The 22,386-nt window shown below is 46.9% G+C and overlaps 1 protein-coding gene across 1 annotated transcript; it reads left to right on the top strand.

Moving 5' to 3' along the window:
* Positions 1–1,831: 1,831 nt before the first annotated feature.
* On the top strand, positions 1,832–13,295 carry LOC124472173 (potassium voltage-gated channel subfamily H member 2-like). Its single transcript, XM_047026865.1, has 11 exons — positions 1,832–2,153; positions 6,678–7,100; positions 7,214–7,610; positions 7,720–7,919; positions 8,105–8,357; positions 8,934–9,127; positions 9,284–9,389; positions 9,536–9,820; positions 9,952–10,153; positions 10,590–10,935; positions 11,925–13,295. Exons 1-11 carry the CDS (start codon positions 1,935–1,937, stop codon positions 12,270–12,272), a joined length of 2,973 nt encoding a protein of 990 aa, XP_046882821.1. The 5' UTR covers positions 1,832–1,934; the 3' UTR covers positions 12,273–13,295.
* Positions 13,296–22,386: the final 9,091 nt, after the last annotated feature.

The raw sequence follows: 22,386 nt of genomic DNA, 5'->3' as shown, positions 1-22,386 counted from the left end.
CTATGCTCTGACCCTTAGAAACCAACCCGGGGAGAGAAGGTGGCTTTTATCACACCTACCCAGACAGCCCACACACACTGCTTCTTTTTGGACGCAAAGTGTCTTGGTCCTCATCGATTTTCCCTCTGGATTCAACTGAGTACATCATATATACTGTTGTATGCATGTTGAAATATATCTATAGGGCTGTGAGTCAGACGTATATAGCTGCTTTGTCAGAGTAACAAACCTCTTATGACTGGCAGGAACTTTGGTCTCAGTACTGGTGATATCCCTGTAGGAGGATCCGTACTGGAGAGGCAGATAGAAGGCTTACATGGTTACAGTCTTCTTGTCGTCTTGTTGTAAAAGCTCTGATTGGCTTTTTTAGTCAAGCCATCATCCTCATCTGCAAGATAATTGGCTTAGTCAGTGAGTCAGTCAGTCACTCAGCTGATCAGGGTGAATAGCAGACTGACCTGTGTGTGACAGGTGAAAGGTGAGCCAGCCAGTCAGAACATGGGTCACACATAAAGACAACTCGGTAGGCAGGCTCTAATTAGTCACACACATTTAGACAAAAGTATGTACAGAAACTCCCATACAATCACGCATACATACATTTGCTTGATGTTCAGGGATCAATGTGGTAAATCAAATATGACCCAGTCTGCAATTAATCTGGGAAATTCTGTATTGATATGTGTGTGCTTACTCAATGCCCTGAGGACTTACTGTCACTTTTGTGTATTGGCAAGCTGCTACCTTTGACACCTGTGTGTCAGGAAGTCCATGATAGAGAGAGAGGGAGAGAATGAGTGCGACCGAGAGAGAAATAACAAGAAGGAGAGATGCTGCACATCTGTTGATTATGGCGGAGCAACGGTGTCTCTGAAGAGATGACTCATAATCAGCTGTACCAACGGAGGGTCCCACCAGTCCACTCAAGACTCTGTGACCTTCTACCTCTAGAAGTGGTACATTATCATCTTTAGTGAAGCTAGGGCATGGCTGCATGACTTGAGGACAAGCGATAAGAATCTGCTGAGTTTGGCTGTGTGGAGAAAAGGAATCGAACTGGGTCCCCAGGTGTCTAATGAATACATGGTTGGAGGAAGAATTAGAGAAAGATAAAAAGAAAGAGGGAGATAGTTTATGAGAGCTTGTTGGTGTTTATGTGGGGATGGTTGAAAGTTGAAGTCCTGCAGCTGGCCCGGGGGAGAGGAGGGATGTGGTAGAGGAGATAAGGAAGAGGAGGAGGAGGTAAGAAGGAGGGTCAGACAGCCAGCTGCAATTACAGCTGATGCAGAGAGGAAAGCACTTCCACAGAGGCAAGAAAAAAAAGGTGGAGGGGGAGCGAGAGACTGAGAGGGTGAAACCTCGCAGATGCGGACCAAAGCACAAGTGGAGAAACGAACTAGTGTGAGGCTGGCGGAGAGAAAGTCTGAGAAAAAAAATTGGAGTGAAAGGGAAAGAATATTGGGAGAGTTCCCAGTGTGTCTGAACATTACATAACTGCCAGGGTCATCATGAACAAGGTGGAGTTAAGAGAAGAGTGGGGGAGGAGAAAGGAGGAGGAGAGAGGGGGAGGAGGAAGAAGGTAAACCCCAGCCAGTGGGACAGACCATAAGGTAAGATCTAGGCTTTCCTGCTAGATCTACACTGGACTGGCTGACAGGAATTCAACAGAACAACAGGGAACTCGACCATACCAACTCGACCAGAAACATACATCTCCTTTTGACTCCCTCAGAAGAAGAGGCAGGAGGGTGGGCTTACCTGAACAGAACCTCAGAAGACTCCAAGTTGCCCAGAGGGAAGCAGCTGGCTGGGGGGGTGGGGAGGCGCAGTGTTGAGCGTGGGAGTTTGAATGTATTTGTATGTGAAGACTGAAGAAAAGGGGGGATTCCTTTGCGAGGGAGATGGGGATGTGAGTCAGTGAAGGAGCTGAGTGGATGATAACAGCAGCTAAACTATATGTGTATAGGTCTGATAGGGAGAGGAGAGTAGAGGGAGACCGAGAAGGAGAGAGAGGAGGAGAGGAGTGTGCAGTCATGTCTGTGAGTGCCAGAGGTAGCATGGTGTCCCAGGATGGGCCATCCTCCGGAGGAAACGAGCGCAGGAACACGCGTGTGCAGCGAGCCGTGCGCATCTCCAGCATTGTAGCTCAGGAGGTGAGTGGGACACACACACATATACACTTTAAGCCTGGTACAGGGTAATACACAGTTTTCTGAAAGATGTTGTTTGATTCAAATGTGTAACACGTGTTTGAATATGAAATCTGTGTGAAAGAAAGGTGTTTTAGAAGATCGGTGTACTCAAAGAATGGGAGGTTTGAGTAAAGGTTCTGTAATGCAGGTTTACAGTGCGTTTCTGTGTGTGTCTCTCTGTGTGTGTGTGTGTGTGTGTGTGTGTGCGCGTGTGTTTCTGTGTACATGGATGCACTTAATAACAGCTACCGCTCTTTTCAGCCCTGGAATTTATGTTCTGGATGGAAGCCACTCCAACCATCCTTCAATCCAGTAATAAACCTAGTTTCATCAGGGAAGTCAGCTCCCACGCCATGGCTGGTGGGTAATTGAGTTCTTTCCAGAGGTCTACATGTGTAGGATTACAGACGGTAGGTGGACACTGGTGATATAAACAGAGATGACAATTTGCTGGACTTGATACAGGTTACTGTTTAGTTAAATGTTCAGCAAAGCTTTAATCCATGAGAACACTAACAAAGTTCAGCAGTTAACGCTTGCTGAAAACAACTGCAGACCAGGGAATGTTTCACCCAGATTGGGAGAAGAAACGCTGCTTGTTTAGCTTTTAGTGCCCCGGTCTCCTTACCTGACAGCCTAACATGTCGTGTTGTCCACCCAACAACTGTTGCTAAGCCATGCAAAATCAAAAATTGCTATTTATTATCCTTAAAAAATCTTCCCTGGTGTTTATGTGGGGTAGACTTCCACATTACCGTCAAGATCAAGATGAACAATATTGTCGAACAAAGAGGACAATTGGGTGACTTGGGTTCTCATGTGTAGATTAGCTGGGGTAGAACTCCACATTACACCCACTGGCAAGGTGCTCCCTCTGCCGGCCGGATGACATGGCAGATGGCGGGATCACCAACGAGATGTGACTCATTACCAGCTGGAGATGCCGGCTTTCCCCTGGTGCTTCAATGCACAGCCTTGGGCTATGTAAAACTGAGAAACCAGTGCCTGACTAGCGGGGTGAGAACTGGAGTTTCTACCACAGAAGGACACAAGACGTGTGGGGATAAAGGAGGTTTGGGTGTGTCAGCTGGACAAAATCAATCATGTACTGTACAAACACAACTATCATTGGCTGCAGTGTTGAGGATTTCCACAGGGCCCTCTACTGCCCCCTTTTGTACACTTAAATGTGTCACACCTAATTCATAAGGCTCTTAGGCTCTTTAAGTTCCTTAAAGGGCATCTTTCCTCACCTATGTTGGAGGTCTTGTCTTCTCAGTGGAGGGTCTTGATGAAGGTCTCCCTTGATTGATCGAGGGCTGAGGCATCCTTAAGTGTCCTGGAACAGAATGAATGTGGAATGCTGATGATCTGGGATGGATGGATCTGGCCTGGCAAGGAAACTCAACACCTCTGTCACTGGGCTGGGTGGGATTCATTATGTCTGGCCGTGACAGGAATCGGATTGGATGCTCGCAGTGGTCTTTTAAGCCAATCAATCACTAAGAGATTGATGACAACTGGATGGAGATGATGATGGAGGAGTACTGGATGACTGATCACACGTTTGGTACACACAGGGGTAAAGCCTGCCCTGGTGAAGAGGAGTTGGAGCTTTACAATGATTATTATGATGATGATGATGATCCCATGGTTTGTTATTAGTCATCCTCCCAGCTGACTAACTAAGCAGTCAAACCTTTGTGGGTTTGTCAATGTCTGTCCTCCCGTAAGCCAAACAGAACAGCTGTTCTGAGCTAGCGTACTAATTAACTGCTATTAGTGAACAATAACACCGACGCTTAGCTTCAAACACTACAACTGCACAAACACAACCACCACAACAATAATAAATAAACAACACAGAGTTGATGGTTCTATAGTGTACGTGAGCTCTCCAAACCAACGACAGAATAGATAAGTGGAAGAGATCAGTGGTTGCGGACAGTTCTGCTCCAGTGCCTCTAACTGAACCATTTCAGCCTGCTATGCTATTTCTGGTTGAGTGGTTAGAGACAAGGTTTTCTGTTGTGTGTGTTAAAAAAATATATAATCTTAGTAATCATAGTAAAAACTTGCTCTTATCGTTTTTTGTTAGTACTCAAGTTTTAGTGGGGTAGTGCCAAGTCCTGTTTTCTTTGTGATCAGAATGAAGGTGTCTGTCTGTCTGTCGGTGTGATCAAAGTGGACCTGTCTGTCTGTCTCTCTGTCCTATCTAACTCCAGCTGTGTGGCCTTAAAAGGTAGATTCCTCAGACAGATGTAATGAGCCCAGGGAAATATAGTTTCTGCTCCAATAAACAGCTAACTAAAATAATCTTCAATCTCTCTTTTTTCTCTCTCTCATTCTCTCTCATTCTCTATCTCTCTCTCTTTCTCTCACTACTCCACTTCTTCTCTTCCCTCTTTCGACTAATCCCTCATTCCTCCCTGGAGAACCTGGAAAGTCTTGCAGTTTTTTGTTGTTTATACAAACTGTTTATATCTCCCCTTAAGGACATTCACAAAACTATTTTAAAAAGGTCAGCATCCCAATTTCAACTGCAGAACATTCAAAATATTCCAACGGGTTTTTTCTGTCTTTTACATTTACATTTAGCAGACGCTCTTATCCAGAGTGACTTACAGTAAGTACAGGGACATTCTCCCCGAGACAAGTAGGGTGAAGTGCCTTGCCCAAGGACACAATGTCATTAGCCACGGCCAGGAATCGAACCAACAACCTTCTGATTAATAGCTCGACTCCCTAACCGCTCAGCCATCTGACCCCCTTTTAGGTTATATAGTCAATGTTGCATTTTGATGTTGTGGGGAATAGCATGCAGTTCCCTGTCAGACTTGGAAGATAATTCTGTCTTTTTCATTGCATGTTCCGGATGTAGGTCTTCTCATGAGTCATTTCTCTTTCTGGTGGGCAATAATCAGGTGCAATATTCAATTAGCCAAGTCTAAGTCAATCAAGTGTGTATTTCTGCTTCTCTGAGTTTGGCTTGTTACAGTATTCAGTACAGGCCTTTGATACAAATTCTAGAGTTTGTTATAGTCTGCCTTGAGTGCAAGCCAGATGGGTGGAGTTTGCATTTTCGGAATACGTTTCCAGGTTACTGTGTACAAGACTAAAGCAATCAAGTTGAAATGAGTCTAAATAGCATTTCAACTCAAGTCCTCATTGTGAGACGATGAGACCTGGCAGGTGTCTCTCCTTGACACATCAGTACCTGCCACTCAGTAACTGTTTGTTGTGTGGGTGCAAGAATTTCCAGAACACTGTGTCGTGCAGCAACTTGGAACGTTCTGGACCTGCTAATGACATCACAACAGAAGATAGGAACCAGGCTGGCTGTTGCTGGCTCTGGGATTTAAGGTGCTTCTGCAGAAGAGGCATGAAAAATCCATTGTGGAAACTTAGCTGGAGGTTTTCAGTATACAACATGGCTGCATATGATAGCAACAGTTAATATGAAACTGTATGTTTTCCATTTTGGCAGTCTAGTTTTCTTATTTGTGTGCTTCACCAATAACTAGTTAGAAACAAGTCTGTACACTCAGACTTTGGTTTCTCCCTGTGTGAAGTTTCTGTAATCAACCATACACACAAGAGTGCTTAAGAGTGTATGTGCAACTGCAATCGTGCAAGCATGTGTGGGTGTGCTTGTTAATGGTGTGTGTAGGCAGGGGGTATGGTTTGTGAATATGTGTGTGATTGTGTGGTGTGTGTGTGTGTGTGAGAGCGATGTGGCCTCCAACTTACCTCCCACACAGACGGGATATAAGTCTTGATGAAACCCATCCCTACAGCAGCTCTGCACTGGACTTTATCCAATATGAAAGACTCGGCCATCATCCTCTCTCCTTCTTTAGCTCTGTCTGTTTCATTTGCCTTTCACTCTTTGTCTTTATCTCATCCTATCCTCTATCGTCTCTGTCTTCTCCAGAGATAATTCTCTGTTCTCCTAAAAAGTCTGTGTCCATTTTTTTCCATTTTCATTTGTGACTATCATTTTCTTTATCTCTTTTGCTCCATTGTGTTTCTTTTGTTCAGAAGAAGATTTTTTATCATCTCTCCTTTACCAATAGAAGTTCTACTTGTGAGCTACTAGTTTGTGTGAAGCCAGCTGTTACACTTTGTGTCTGGTCTTACCATGCAGTTGCGATTTGCATGTTTGCAGGTAACTTGGGGTTGGAAGTTTAGATGGAAATGTATATTGTAAATTATCCTAGACTGTGACCTGGCTACAGAACAGTTGTTTAAACCATTCCTTCATTAATTCCATTATAAACTAAAGCTCGACAATGAATCATACGGTTGGTGACTGTTATAATTAAAATGCAAATTTTGTGAGTGTTTTTTGGGGCAAGAAACTATATTTTCTCTTTCTGTTTTTATAAATAGAAAGAAGTTGGAGAAAAAGGACGCAAGACATGCCACATATTATGTGTAAAAGAGTTCTCTTCTGGTCTCGTCCTCTCCTCACCTCTCCTCCAGGTGTTGTCTCTGGGTGCAGACGTGCTCCCAGAGTACAAGCTCCAGACTCCTCGCATCCACAAGTGGACCATCCTCCACTACAGCCCCTTCAAGGCGGTGTGGGACTGGCTCATCCTGCTGCTGGTCATCTACACCGCCATCTTCACGCCCTACTCCGCCGCCTTCCTCCTCAGCGACCAGGAGGAGGCGGCCATGCAGAGCTGTGGCTACTCCTGCTCCCCGCTCAACGTGGTCGACCTGATCGTGGACATCATGTTCATTGTGGACATCGTCATCAACTTCAGGACGACCTATGTGAATTCCAACGACGAGGTGGTGAGCCAGTCGTCGCGCATCGCTGTCCACTACTTCAAGGGCTGGTTCCTCATAGACATGGTGGCTGCCATCCCCTTTGACCTGCTCATCTATCGTTCCGGTGAAGAGGTGGGAGGAGGAACGGAGGGGGGAGGGGGGGATAAGCTAGTGTTAGAACAGCTTAACTCAATGCATTTTCCCATTAACAACTGTTCCTGATGTCTGTCCCCTGTCCCCTCCAGACCACCACTCTCATTGGCCTGCTGAAGACCGCTCGACTGCTCCGGTTGGTCCGTGTGGCCAGGAAGCTCGACCGTTACTCGGAGTACGGCGCCGCCGTCCTCTTCCTGCTCATGTGCACCTTTGCTCTCATCGCTCATTGGCTGGCCTGTATTTGGTACGCCATCGGCAACGTGGAGAGGTCGGGCGTGGCCCGGATCGGGTGGCTGGATTCGCTAGGAGATCAGCTGGGCAGGCCGTACAACGAGTCCCTCCCAGGCTCTGGACCGACCATCAGGGACAAGTACGTCACGGCCCTCTACTTCACCTTCAGCAGTCTGACCAGCGTGGGCTTCGGAAACATCTCCCCCAACACCAACTCGGAGAAGATCTTCTCCATCTGCGTCATGCTCATCGGCTGTAAGTCGCACACACACGTCGTTCCCACGATTCTGCGCTCGCACGTATACACACACACGTCGACGCCACGTGCCGTTTCTAAGCTCCTTCTCCCTCCTCCCCCCTCCAGCCCTCATGTACGCCAGCATCTTTGGCAACGTGTCGGCCATCATCCAGCGCCTGTACTCGGGCACAGCGCGCTACCACACCCAGATGCTGCGGGTGCGAGAGTTCATCCGCTTCCACCAGATCCCCAACCCCCTCAGGCAGCGGCTGGAGGAGTACTTCCAGCACGCATGGTCCTACACCAACGGCATTGACATGAACGCAGTGAGTGGGGGGATGTGGGTTGGAGCCAGGCTCCTCTGATGAGACGGTCCATACTGAGGCTGGTCTGGGTAGTGAGAATATGTTTGATTACCGCTTGTCAATACTGGTTGGTTTGAAACACCCACCTGATACACACAAACATACACACCCACTCGAAGTTGACTCTCCTCCCTCCCTCTACCCAGGTTCTGAAGGGCTTCCCGGAGTGTCTGCAGGCTGACATCTGCCTCCACCTCAACAGGACTCTGCTGCAAAACTGCAAGGCCTTCAAGGGCTCCACCAAGGGCTGCCTGAGAGCCCTCGCCATGCGCTTCAAGACCACCCACGCTCCGCCCGGAGACACCCTGGTCCACGCCGGCGACGTCATCTCAGCCCTCTACTTCATCTCCCGAGGCTCCATCGAGATCCTCAGAGGAGACGTGGTGGTCGCCATCTTGGGTAGGGCTGAACACCCATCATGTCCTATCAAAATAAAAGCCTTTGATAAAGAAAGAAGCATGCACATTCACATGAGTCATATACTGTACTGGTAAGAGGAAACACGGATGACATGTTGCACGTGCATTTAAGACACATTTATGTTTATGTTGTTGTGTATTACTACTTTTACATCTTGGAGAAACATCCACTCATCTCATGGTGTGCTCGGATTGCATTTGGCTTCTTGCATCATGAATTTTTCACAATTTCTCATCATGTTTCTTCTATTCAGAATCTTTGTCACATGGTTGTTAATGTGATCCCACTGGTAAAGCAGCACAACAGCCCTCTCTAGTGGACATTTTGTGTCACGACATTTGGCATTTTAGAAGAATAGCATCTTCTGCGGATGTGCCGACCACACTTATCAGTCTCCTGTCTCACCTCCCCTGTCCTTAACTCTCACTCACCAGATGTGTCACTATTTTAGCCTGAATATGATTGGATCCCCTTTGTTATTTAACATTTATTTCACCAGGTAACGTTGACAAAGAAGTCGCCACCCTAACACCTCCTCTATTGCCCCCCCTGCAGGTAAGAATGACATATTTGGAGAGCCCATTAACCTGTACGGCCGTCCTGGGAAGTCGAGCTCAGACGTGAGGGCCTTGACCTACTGTGACCTCCACACCATCCAGCGCGAGGACATGCTGGAGGTGCTGGACATGTACCCCGAGTTCTCAGACTACTTCTGGGGAAACCTGGAGATCACCTTCAACCTGCGAGATGTGAGTGGAGGAGAATCTTCTGGGTGTTCTCTGACAGACATGCACAGATGCAGCCAGCTGGACATGAATGTATATCCACACAAACACACACAAGCACACACATCTGCAGTCAGCCTGTACAGGGTATTACCTCCTTTACTTTTTGCCCTTGTTTAGAACAACTTGTTTGCCGACTCCATGGACAGCGAGGACTCAGACCAGGGGGGCTTAACTGGACGCCTCCACAGACACAAACTCTCCCTCCAACGGAAATCTGAAGGAGGTATGACATTTGATATCAATTTGTGAAGTGAAATGATTTCATTTATTCGAGTAAGACACTTTTACAAGGATACGAATGAAGATTTAGTGTTTCATCAATGTAACGTGGAATGCTATGAGTGACTTGTGTGCTGTGGGATGCACTAGTTGACCTGGAGCCAGGCGAGAGCAATCCATCTCAGAGAGCAGACCACAAAGCCGGGGGGAGAATCAGCAAAAACCAAGGCAACATGCACAACATAGAGTCTGAGGGGCGGAGGACCTCCACAGACAGTCTCTCCCACTCCAGTGGGGATGAAGAGGAGGGCTCAGTGTTCACTGATCCCACCCAGCCCTCCTCACTGGCAGGTCTCCCTCACAACCACTCCACCATGCTTCACCTCAGCAGCCACGTGGAGGCAGCTCAGGCCACCACCTGTAACTCCCTCTCAGGTACAGGCGGCAACACAGTGACACACCTGGAGGGCCGCGGGTCACATGATTGTATGATGTTTACACTGACAACTGCACATAAAAGCTCTGTCTCTCTGTCTCCCTGTCTCCCCCTCCCTTATCTCTTCTAGAAGCTTTCTCAGGGGTCTCCAACATCTTCAGCTTCTGGGGGGAGAACCGGGAGCGACAGCATTATCAACAAGTCCCCAGCCACAGCAGCTTCCCCTTACCCACTCCTCACCCTCCTCACCCCCCACCCCTGCCCACCATCAGCCGGCGCCAGCGCACTGAGCTGGAGAACAGGCTGGACCTGCTACAGAGACAGCTGCACAGGTGGAATGACGTTTGGTTAACATCCAGTTGATGTTCGGTTAATATTAATTTGCAATGAATGTTTAGCCTCATTCTTTGGTGAGGTATGACTAGGATCAGTCACTGGCCTGCTGTCGACAGAACATTCTTGGTTGACTATTGATTAACTACAGTCCTGCATTTAGAGTGGAAAATCCCCACAGCTACTGAACGAGTGAGGGACCTATAGTTCATTCTTGACTGTTTTTTATTATCATGTCAAAGGTTTTAGTATAGAATAATTCAATAATGAATGATGTTTCAAGTTCCAGGAAAAGTCACCCTAACTCTAAGATCCTAGTTACAATAGGTCTGATACTGGCAGCGTGAGGGACAGGACATCAGTATAGAAGGATTAAAGTTCTACCAATGACCACATGCTGACTCGGCCAGTGTCTGTCATTGCTTACTTATTTAGGCTGGAATCCCGGATGTCCACAGACATGGGGGCCATCATGCAGCTTCTGCAGAGACAGATGATCCAGGTGCCCCCATCCTACAGCACTGTGACCTTACCCCCCCACCAGTCCCCCCCTGCCTCTGTCCCCCACTCTCCCACTCAGGCATCTTCTGCCGTCCTCACTCCCAGCCACAGTACTGAGGCCTCACTCCTTCCAGAGTCCCCCTCTGCCCCTCTGAACCTGTCCCCCATGCTCACCCCCACCCAGTACTCCCCGATCCACAAATACGGCCCCTGGTCGACGGAGAAGCAGGCACGGCCTGTCCCCCTTCCGGAAGCAGACGCTCTCGTCTCTCTCACACAGGTAAGCTACGCACATTACAACACAGGTAGTCATAGATGGCTTTAGCTCGCCATACAAACAATGTGTGGTGATTTGTTTGGCGAAAAGATGGATTGGAACCCTGTCTGACACAAAACCATAGTGTACAGGACAAGCTCACAAAGTGGTAGACTTTAGTTTGGAGACTTTAGTCTTTAGTGTGGGGGATTCATTTAGCCTTGTCAATCTGGGTTCAAACCCAGAACCAAAGCTCAGTGACTGACATAGTAGTAGACTCTGTGGCTAACCAAACAAAGGACCTATTAAAAAAACAGTAATGTGTATGTCTACAAATAACCATATCTGTACTGTACATTGACATGTCATTATATGAGAACTGACTGTAGAGAATATACTGATATTTAGGTCAGAGTGCCAGTCAGACGTCAGAATCCGCCCTCATACCCAGTTTTAGCTTTAGCTCTGTGTAAAACCATGGTTTAAGAAGAGACAAGGTTTGCATTAGTGTTTTTTGACAATCCGCTAAGCTGTATTCCTGCTGGGGTTTGGAGGGTGGGGGGTCCGGGGAACTGGGTCATCAACTGGTTAGGGAGTTAACTCTGGACTGTATCCATAGAAACCAGCATCTGGGCAGTGGGGTATCCATAGAAACAACTACGTTCTGATGGAGTTACGCTGAACTGCTCATGCTCTGAACAAAGGTCCTTGTCCCTGTGTGAGAACCTGTTAATCCCCCCCCCTTTTGATTCCACGTACAATCATCTTATCAAACAACGTTCCCAATTTAAGATTTTTAATTAAAAAAAAGGTTCTAATAGGAGTATTAATGGGCTCTTAAAGGGTTGATCAGAAAGTTTCTCTACAGTGAAGGATTGGAGTACTACAGTATAGAAACCTGGATAGCATGTTTGCCTGGTTGATCCCAGTCTGGTAGATATATTTAGATGTGTTCTTCTGCTAGCAGCCTGAGAGGCAGCTTGGTAATGATACTGGTGTGTCCTGTTCCCCAGGCCCAGGTCAAGCCAGAGCAGTCCAGGTCCTCTGAGTCTCTACACAACGCAGTTGAGCTACACCTCTTCCAGCCAACCCCTGCCCTGGACAGCCCAACTCAGAACCCCCCCCGTACCACCCACGGCCAACCAGAGCAGAATCCCCTGGGTTCGGCCAACAAAATACAAGATGGATCCTTCTCGTTGACCAATGATGGGAACTCATTAGAGGTGCTCCTCTGGGCAGGGTCGGGACTCGTCCAATCAGAGCCCTCGGAGAGCCAGCGGCGTCTCTCTCTGCCAGGGGACCCTGTTACCTGGGAGACCCCTGCAGCAACCCCACGGTTCAGATCTGACCCTGGGAGTTAACTGGTCAACCTTCTGGACATTAATCAGTCTGACTTCTCACCAGTACTGGAGGGAACAGAAGCACAGACAATGATGACCAATAACACTTGGTAAGACATCCCTTAAGGGGTAGTCTGTATCAGTATATGTACAACTTTGTGTATGTACTATGTGTATGTAATGGATAACCATATGCAGTATTCTCATGGAAAACATGTTGTTGTTGTTTACTTGTAACTCCTGTCGTTGTGTCACTGTTGTTGTTGGGTCAACTGGAATGTTAGCCGGTCTAACATGGCATGCATTGTACTATCACTGTTGTTACAGAGAGAAAACCTCTAGTACTTCAGAGTAGCACTGTCCTCATCCAGTATAGTAATAATATTCCAAATGAATAAGAAGATTGAAGCCGAATAAGAAGATAAAATGTAATCATTACAGATTTTAATGACCTATCATACTGATGAACTGTACCAAACAATGTGCACTTAACGTTGGTGTGGTACACACGCACTTTTCTCTATTCCTCTCTTCCTTTGGCCTCTTCAACTTTAATGTTGAATGAGACAAAAGGCGGGAGAGTCGCAGAATGATGACATAATCTTGCAGACCAGAAGAGGATCAGACAGATGATATAATCTCTCTGAGGAGGATCACAACCTCACAGCAATATCCTTCATACAAGACTCACTCTCTCTCCTCCCATTTCGGCCTTTTCTCTCACACACACATACATTCGTTCACTTTGCTCAAGGTGGCATACCACTGTAGAGATGACTATAAAGTCTTATAGTTGTATTGGATATATTGTATTCCAACTCTGAGAGAATGAGATTAACAATGTTTACAAATAGTAGGGAATAACCTGTACTGTATGTATGAGCACCGTTTGTTGAATAAGATACCGTCTATCTCCATTGTGAAATTGTATTTATATGCTGTATATTTCAAATGACTTGAAACAGATCATGATTTGTTGTCTGCCAGAGTAGGACCAACCCTTCTGTTTGTGTAACATGCATTTATGTTGGGTTCCCAGCATCCATTACAGTAAATACAATGTAAAGACTGCCATGGGGAGTGTTACCTATAATGTAGATAATTTTGTTATAGATTTTTAACATTTGCTGGTATCATGTTGCATTGAGTATAAATACAAAATAGATAAGAGACTTGTTTATCTACATTGGATAATGTACAGTGGATGAATAAAGGTAAGGATAATGTCTGCGTGAGTTCTCTCATAATGTGACTTTGATCCATGTTGTGAAGAGTACTCTAGGAGATGCAGAACTACAAATATATAATACATAAATGAATGTTGAATGCTCCTTAGTTCACTGGTGAGGAAAGAACTGAGCAGTGGCATCAGAGCTATTACAATCAAATAGACAGTAAACTTCTGAGCCATGTGTAGTAGATGTCCAGTAGGATGGATTGGACTAAGCTTCAGCGCTGTGCGGACACGGACAGAGAAGGGACCAGCAGCACTCAGTTTTGCACTGCATGGACCCACTCTGAGTTTGGTTTGTCAAGGATTAAACACTCACCAAATCAAATGAGACCCATAATCTGTTCTAATCCTATAGAAAGCTCTACATAGAGCGTCTACAGAATCTGCTTGGTTGGCAGTCAGATGGGAGAACTCTGCCCATTCGTGATTTTTGACGTTTTAAAAGCTCATTAACTGTTTGTTTACTGTGTTTAAGTAGTATCGTCTGGGTCAAGGACACACCGTCTGAAGTTCAGTTGTTCTGAATGTTCAGTTGTTTTAATGGCATCAGCTGCATATGGTGGGGCACAGGGGCGTTGCTAGACATACAGCTTTACTGAGGCACAGGCCCCTCATACAGCTCCTCATCACTTATTTTTTTCTTCCAAGCTTCCTGCGTACAAGAAGTGTGCAACACAATGCAAGATACAAACTTCCCTTGCTTAACCCACCATATGTATAATTCAGGGGGGTACCCCCCCCCCCCCCCCCCTCCTGAGTCCATCACAGCCGTAATACTTTCATGGCGTTGTCAACAGTTATTGTTTTTTTTTTATCTGGAAGTACCTGAGTGAAGACTCACTAAAAGAAAAGCACATTCTCACTGAGCGCGTTACCCCCCGCTGCTACAACTGAGGGTATTTACATGGCCTGTATGGTCAAGAAAGACACCGCAGTGGACACAGCATAAAGAGTACAAAAAGCAAAAGGTCTGTTCCTTTGTGGCATCTGATACTACAGTTCAACGGTCCCGAGTCAGTCATTCTTAGACATTTCCGTCCTTCTCCAGATGTACACAGACACAACCAATACATTTATCATCCAGTCCCGAGTGTAGAATGGAATCTGTGTGGCGCTCGCTACGTTTTGGCTGTGCATAGTGCAATACAGTCTGCGTCAAAATCACAGAATCCGAGCGTGGTGAAGGGGCGGGGTATCCGTCTGCGGTCGGCGAAGCGCACTGTACGAGAAGGTGGAGCACATTCGAGCAGAGACATCAGCGACAACCTACTGTACAAACTGATCTAAAAAGAGACAGAAAAAAGGTGAGTGCATTATAAAATGTGACTATTTAGGGCTTCTCCGAAGCATCAGGCGAAACTATTCTAAAGGGTGCAAATGCCCATTGTGTTTTCTATGTTGGTTATCTCTTTATCCCTGAAATGTAGCCGACAAATTATTAATGAAATGATTCAAACGTTGAATCACGCAACGAGAGTAACACTATGCATAGAAAACGGATATAGTCCCACGCAGCGATAACGTTATTGTTGTCACATTTAGTGTAGACACTGATGTTTACATATCCACAGTGGGCGTGTAGGGGACCTCTAGAGATCCCACTACGACCAATGCAGTGAATTCTCTTTGTTATGGTGCCGCATTTTGAGCTAGATTGGGGATGCCGTCGGAGGAACCAGCGGCCAGGTGGACGCAGCAGAACTGACAGGCCGGGTCAAACAAATGTGGCATAGATCAGCATGTCATAAAAACTGTGCATTTTACCGCCTCCATGTTTGTGAGATTGTTACGAGATTTGGCGTCTGGCCCGTGCTTAATTTGAGCACGGTTCATGCCTACAAAGACGGTGGCTGATATGCAGTGATGTGGCCTCCCTCTCATTGCCGTTCAATGGATTAGGACACATTGTTCTTCTCTATCAATGAGAACCCCTCTCTCCCTCTCTCTGCCGACTGCGGTTTTTACTATGTATTGTGTTGTACGGGCACGGAACAGCAGTATGAACTCCGTCAGATGCTCCTTTCTCTCTGTTGCCATACTTGTTTGGTTGGGAATATAGCCCCCGCGAGATTACTGTCACACAAAGATGAATAATGAAACAGACAACCAGGCAGGCAGACAGACAGACAGACAGACAGACAGACAGACAGACAGGCAGACAGGCAGGCAGGCAGGCAGGCAGGCAGGCAGGCAGGCAGGCAGGCAGGCAGGCAGACAGACAGGCAGACAGGCAGACTGGCAAGCAGGTGCCCTCAGGCACCATTAGAAATGGGCTAATGCATTGCATATCATTCATGACATGATGTCTCATATAGACAGGCTCGTGGGATTATTTGCAATCCTACCCCGATTACAAACATGCACCCAGAGGTGCTGGGAGAGCACAGCAGCCTGGGTTGCCATCATGACTCCCTCAATCTCTCAGACAACCACAGGCCAATCCCTGGGACACCCAAAGCACATCTCCGTAACGATCCGAACAGACGCTTCAGGTACATGGTGACAAAGTGCTTCTTGACGTTTGCTTACCCTCTCTTGGGTTAGAGACAGAGGAACATATTGTCCGGTTCTGGATCCAGGGAGAATTGAACCCGGTTCTCACCTAGCAACAGATACTCCTAGATCTGAGGGAAGCTCATGGGCCGGCAAGTTATGCAGCAGGTACGGTCAGGCTAACTCTTTACAAGACCGTGCTTCCTATTCCATACCCCCCTCTACTACATCTTGAGCTACCATACTGAGACTGGTATCCAGAGATCCATCTGTTTTCTTTGCTGCCAGTTTGTATGGCCAGGATACTGCTGAGGCTCAATGATGCAGCACTGGAGGAGACCCACACTGCTACCATCTATATTACATGACCTGTCACAGAGCAGTGCTTATAGCTCAAGGCTGACATTTACGCGGTCTATTTTCAGTCGGTTTCATTTTCATTCATAGTGAATCTGTTAAAGGTAAGAGTCTCAGGCTATTCCATTGTCTCGTCCCAGCCTCAGGGCAGTACTGTTCACCCTCTCGGTAAACAGACTATAAAGGTGATAAAGGTAAGATAGAAATGTGAAGTGACACCGTAGGATCAGAGAGGGGCAATTAAGGCTGGACACCGGTGTGGTGTGTGGTGGTGGCGTCAGGGCAGAGACCGCTGGTGTGTTTGGATGGCTAGCCCTCCCTGTCAGAAAGCATCTTCGTCTCCTCTGGAAGCGGTCTCGTCTGAGCCGACCTCATCCCTCTCCTTCCTCGTCTCTGGTCCTGATCCTCACACCATCCCTCGTCTTCCTCAGCTCTCACCCTCTGTCCTCTCAACTGCCCTTATCGCTCTTCATCTTCCTCTTCCTTAACTCCCTCCCTGCTCTCTCTGTGACTGATAGCTAGACTTTGTTTGGAAATGTCTTAAGCGTTGTGCAAAGAAGTGTCATTGTATGTGAAATGGTAGGTTGAAGCCATGTAAATTAGCAGAGAAATGGTTTAGCCAGGGGATTCACAGTGGATGTTGGTTGGCTTTTCCACCCCTCCAGGTCACAGACTGAACCTGGTTTCATGGCCGCCCCTGGAATTTACCAATGGCTACAATTTACATAGCAACACAAATTACAGAATTCCTGGGAAAGAACCAACAGAGCAAACAGTTGACATATTCACTTTCTTCATTCTCTCTTTCTCTTTCTCTCTTTATCTCTCTCTCTTTATCTCTTTCACTCTCTGTCTCTCTCTGTCTCTCTCTCTTTTTCTCTCTCACACACATATACACACTGACACACACAGACACACATTCAGGGACACTCCACGGGCCAGTTGATTTAGATGAGTGTCCACACATCAGAGGTAAATACAGCTTCCATCACTCCTACTCTGACTAGGTACAACTGTGCCTGTCTTTGTGTCTCCGTGTGTGAGCTTGTGTTTGCGTCTTCACATAATGTGTGTGCGAGCCAGCTTGCGCGAGTACGTGTTCTTGCCTGTGTTCTTGCAGCTTGCGTGTGTGCTTTCGCGTATATGTGTGTGTGAGCCTGCTTCTGAACCTGCCTCTCAATGTTGTGAGACGGCCTCCTGAGAGGAGTAGAGGAGGCGACACAGCGTTCTGTCAGCAGTAACCAGAGCTGGTGCCTATCATGCAGGAGACACAGATAAACGCAGTGTCATCATGGCTCCTGTTATGCCTACCGGCCACCATGTCTAAAACACATTGGAATATTAACACGTAACACACCCCACTCAGACCAAGCCACAGTCTGTGTTGTTTAGGGTTTCTTGTTTATTTATAATCGAGCCACAGAGTTAAATATAGTTATCTTTTGAACATTTTAGTTCCCAGTCTTTCTCCCCACAAAATGAAGACGGCACTTCGGAGCACATTTTCCTGGTAAATCAGAACTGGCAACGCTGTGTCATGTAATGCATTATAGGCTCATCCCAGGCCCACCCTCACACCTCGTGTTAGACCTCAGACCGATTGTCTGGAGGACTAACTAAGACCATTGGCAGCCCACAGTTTATGTTGGTGTATAAACCTGCCTGCCAAGAGTCAAGAAGTCTGCCCACACATTTAAAGAAACAGTGCCTCGATTAAGAAGATGAACTGTTATCGAATCAAAAATGAGACGTGAACAGTGAAGCTGTCATCCCTCATCTACAGAGCTAGACTAAAACACCACTGGACTCTCTCCCTCAACTCAGCTCTCTGCTCCTTTCATTAGCTCACACACGCACACACACCCCACACCCCCCCTCGACCCCCCCCCCCCCCCACTCCCCCCGACCCCCCCCCCCCTCACACACACACACTAGACACTGCATATGAACTCTGAGCCTGAGGAATTAAACCGTCAGAAATAGACCAGATGATAGCTTCTGATTAGCAAATAAATCATATGACTGCTGTGGATTTGAATTAGAATTCAGAGAGAAAGAGGTGATGTATTGTTCTGTTCTGTGCCATGTTCTGTCTGTGTTGCAGTACATTGCGTCATGTTGCTTACTGTTACGTTGTGTTATGTTGTGGCATGGTTCATTGTTGAAGCCTACATATTGTGCTTCTAGACTAGACTATAGGACAGCTTCACCATTGGCACTTAAGTTTGGAGAGTTACTGAGTGCTCAAATCAATGTTTGTGTTGTACATGGATTAACATACAGGTTGGTAGGTGAAAGAGTCTTAGTGACTAAGACAGAAAATGACTTAAAATCTGTCTTTAATGTGGGCTCAATCAATGCATTCAACAGTCTACGATGAAACATACCAGCTACTACAGTAATAGAAAGTGTAGCATTTATGGAGGTTCAAAGATCAGCTGTGATATCATGCTGGTATTGCTGTATATGACTCATTAATAACTCCTGCTCAAATGAACTCTGTCAACAAGACTACTTCAGGGGACAAAGGTCTGCAAGTAAAATAAGGACTAGCAATAGAGCGGCCTTGAGTCAGTGAAAGCAACGCTTTGGCTCTAAGAAAGAGAAAGATGATCAGATAGAGCAATTATTTTATTCAATAACCAGCACATGCAGCATTTTGAATGCTGAACAGGCAGTTGGGAACATACGGTGAACACAAACAGTGGGAAGTTAGTGACCGACTAGAGTAAGACGACAGTAGATACCTTTTCAGATTTGTCCAGTCACTCCTCACATGACCCAGCTCAGCCTCTCACCATCCAGCCTTGTAGGGGTTGCGGAGATGAAAGGTACATTTTAAAACAGAGGTTCGAGTTAAATCTGTTTATTAGTAGAGTCGTTTTAAGGTGGCTTGTAGAAACCAGCACAGGTAGCTCAAGAGATGTGGCCCATCTGTCCCACTCCCCCCTCCCTTCTGGGGTTGTTTTGGTTTTTACAGTAAATCTGGGGATTCCCGGACAGTTCCTGCTGAGCCATACTTATTGCGTGTGCATGTGCGCACGTACAGTATATATAAGAGGACAGTATAGGCTGTGTGTACGTGTGTGTCTGCATGTAGCAGCGGGAGGTCTGTGGTATTGGGTTGATTGGGTGACAGACGGTGGGATGATGATTTCAAAAGTGGAGAACAGAAAGAGAGGACGCTGGGAAGTTGGAGTCTGGCGTTAATCCCCCATCATGCACCAGCTGGAGCACTCCAGCCCTCCATCACAACATCAGCAGAATGATCCTCCTGTCGTTCTGTTCCCTCTCCACGCACGTGTGGTGAACTTAAAGACCCCCAGGTCTGAGGACAACACCTTAGGAGAGAAAGAGTGGGGGGTGAGAGAGCGGTGGATTGCTGGGTGGTGATTGAGAAGGATGGTGGAAGGCTGGTAGCAGATCCCTAACAGGGCCATCTGAAGAATGTGATGAAATATCTGCTCCACTGGTCTGAGGAACTCCTGTTTGCATGTATACGTTGCCTTTTCCCTTTTCAGAAGCTACATTTCTGGGCTGCTTTGAGCCATTTTACTCACACATGCATACACACAGACATACACGCTGCTCCCTGCTGTTTCCAAGCCTGGATGCGTGTTGTTTTGCCAGTTTTAGATGGAGAGATTTGTGATGAGTTTTGTATGTGTCACGCAGTCTCTTTTGAGACCAGCCAGTGTCTGCATCAATGTGGTGCTAGTGTGTGTACTGTATGCGTGTGTGTTTGTGTGTGTGTCTAGTGTCTACTGTACTTGGTGTGGCTGCTCCCTACACAAGGGCTACAGTTCCACACTCACTAAACTGTCTAAACATCTCAATGGAAGCATGGAAATGTTGTTTGGTGTGTACGTGTGTGTGTGTGCATCTGTGTGTGTGTCTGCGTGTGTATGGACAATGATCACTTGTTTATATGGAGGAGGAGTTTATTGGAGGAGAGGACAGGATAGAGAATCATATATCTGTGTGTGTGTGCGTTCATGTGTATGTTGGCTGGGGAGTTTCTCTGATAGAGCATTTGTTTAGACCAGCTGAATGTATGTGTGTGTATTGTGGCCGTGTTTCTGCCAAAGATAAACTCATTATGAAGACTGAATGGTGCATAGTGAACAGGGAATGTATTCCTTTATTGATGCTTGGATGCACGTTTGCAGACAAGAATGAATTGCTGCAGGCTAACAAAACAAGGGTTCCCTCAGCCAAGAAGTGAATTGGTTTTATCATACATTAAAATGATCCCTCTCCATATTTCATCGAATTAATATCTCCGTCTAGACTTCCCAAAGTCTACTTGTGTTTCAAACACCCCATACATCAATCTACCTCATTGTCTGTCTAATGGCCATCACAGGTCCCTGTCAATATTTTAGGCTCCTCTTCTTCCCCCATCTGGGACACAGGGATTGGCTAAATTAGGGTAATGGTTTAGGTAATATGACCTATGGAGTCCCAGGTGTTTAGATTTGTGTGTGTGTGTGTTTGTTCTGACCTCTAGTCGTGACCTCTCTTACACCTCTACCTGCTGAGCTCATCACGTGTCCTGCTTCGGTCTGTAAAGCTGCAAGAACTCATACAAAACCTTGGGAGTTGGGGAGATTGTGTTGAAGCGTTCTAGAGATCTCTGACCAAGTAACAGTTCCTCTCATTCCTAGTAGAGGATTAATGGCCAATACAAGCACTGAAATGTAACATAGTTGTTCTGGGCTCTAAATATTCACTAGAATTCACAGAGTAGAACCTTGGGGAGCTATTCACTTTCCCATGCCCAGTCTCGTGGGCACTTCTGTACTGAGCAGGTGAGTACAGGAGAGTTGGCTCTTAGTCAGCTGCTACATGCACTGCAGCAACCTTTCATAACATGCCGCATGCAGGCAGACAGAGGAGGCCGAGGAGGCAGAGGAAGGATGGGTGCCAGGGGAGGCAGGGGGCCTGAGGAGGGATGAGTGCTAGGGGAGGCAGGGGAGGCAGGGGAGGGAAAAGGACACAGAGGATTTAGAGGAGGTAGGGGAGGCTGAAGAGACAAGGGAGGCAGAGTTAGCCGAGATGATGGAGGAGGCAGGGGAGGCAGAGGAGGCAGGGGAGGCAGAAGAGGCAGGGGAGCAGGCATGCAGGAAGAACAGGCAGAAATGCAGAAAGGCCAGCAGAGGAAGTGAGCAGGCAGACAGTGACAGGCTGACAAGCAGGCAGACAGCGACAGGCTGACAAGCAGGCAGACAGCAACAGGCTGACAAGCAGGCTGACAAGCAGGCAGACAGCGACAGGCTGACAAGCAGGCAGAAAGCGACAGGCTGACAAGCAGGCAGACAGCAACAGCCTGACAAGCAGGCAGACAGCGACGAGCTGACAAGCAGGCAGACAGAGACAAGCTGACAAGCAGGCAGACAGCGACAGGCTGACAAGCAGGCAGACAGCGACAGGCTGACAAGCAGGCAGACAGCTACAGGCTGACAAGCAGGCAGACAGCGACAGGCTGACAAGCAGGCAGACAGCGACAGGCTGACAAGCAGGCAGACAGCGACAAGCTGACAAGCAGGCAGACAGCGACAAGCTGACAAGCAGGCATAGATCAAGCAGGACTTGACGGTGCAAGCCAGTGTCTGTCCCAGAGATAAAGACATTATGTCATAGGACAGCTTGTTCTTTATTGACCACTTCTCTCCGTCTTCCTGGAATCCCAGATTCTGTCCAGCATCGTTGGTAGGAGGGGGGTTGATAAATTCACAAACCCATCCTTCACCACTCCCTACCCACACCATGTAACCCACCTCTGGGGATAAATGACCCTATCATCTCATACTTTCCTGGTAAACACACATCTAGTGTACTAACAGAGTGCATTACACTACCGGTACATATGTTGTCATCCATTAGCGTAGAGATTAAGAGATCAGGGATTTTAGTGCCGCAATACAACATGATAGTTTATGGAGTTCACAGATTCAGGAGCCATAAATTGATGAAAATGGGATAGGTAGAATATGTATACGGTCATAGAGTAGAGTAGGCAAGATATTTGTTAGGGGGTTGATTCTTGTG

Source organism: Hypomesus transpacificus, chromosome 10 (assembly GCF_021917145.1).
Source record: "Hypomesus transpacificus isolate Combined female chromosome 10, fHypTra1, whole genome shotgun sequence".
NCBI classification, from domain to species: domain Eukaryota; kingdom Metazoa; phylum Chordata; class Actinopteri; order Osmeriformes; family Osmeridae; genus Hypomesus; species Hypomesus transpacificus.
The sequence above is the reverse complement of the archived record's forward strand: the minus strand, read 5'-3'. Positions and strand labels throughout refer to the sequence as shown.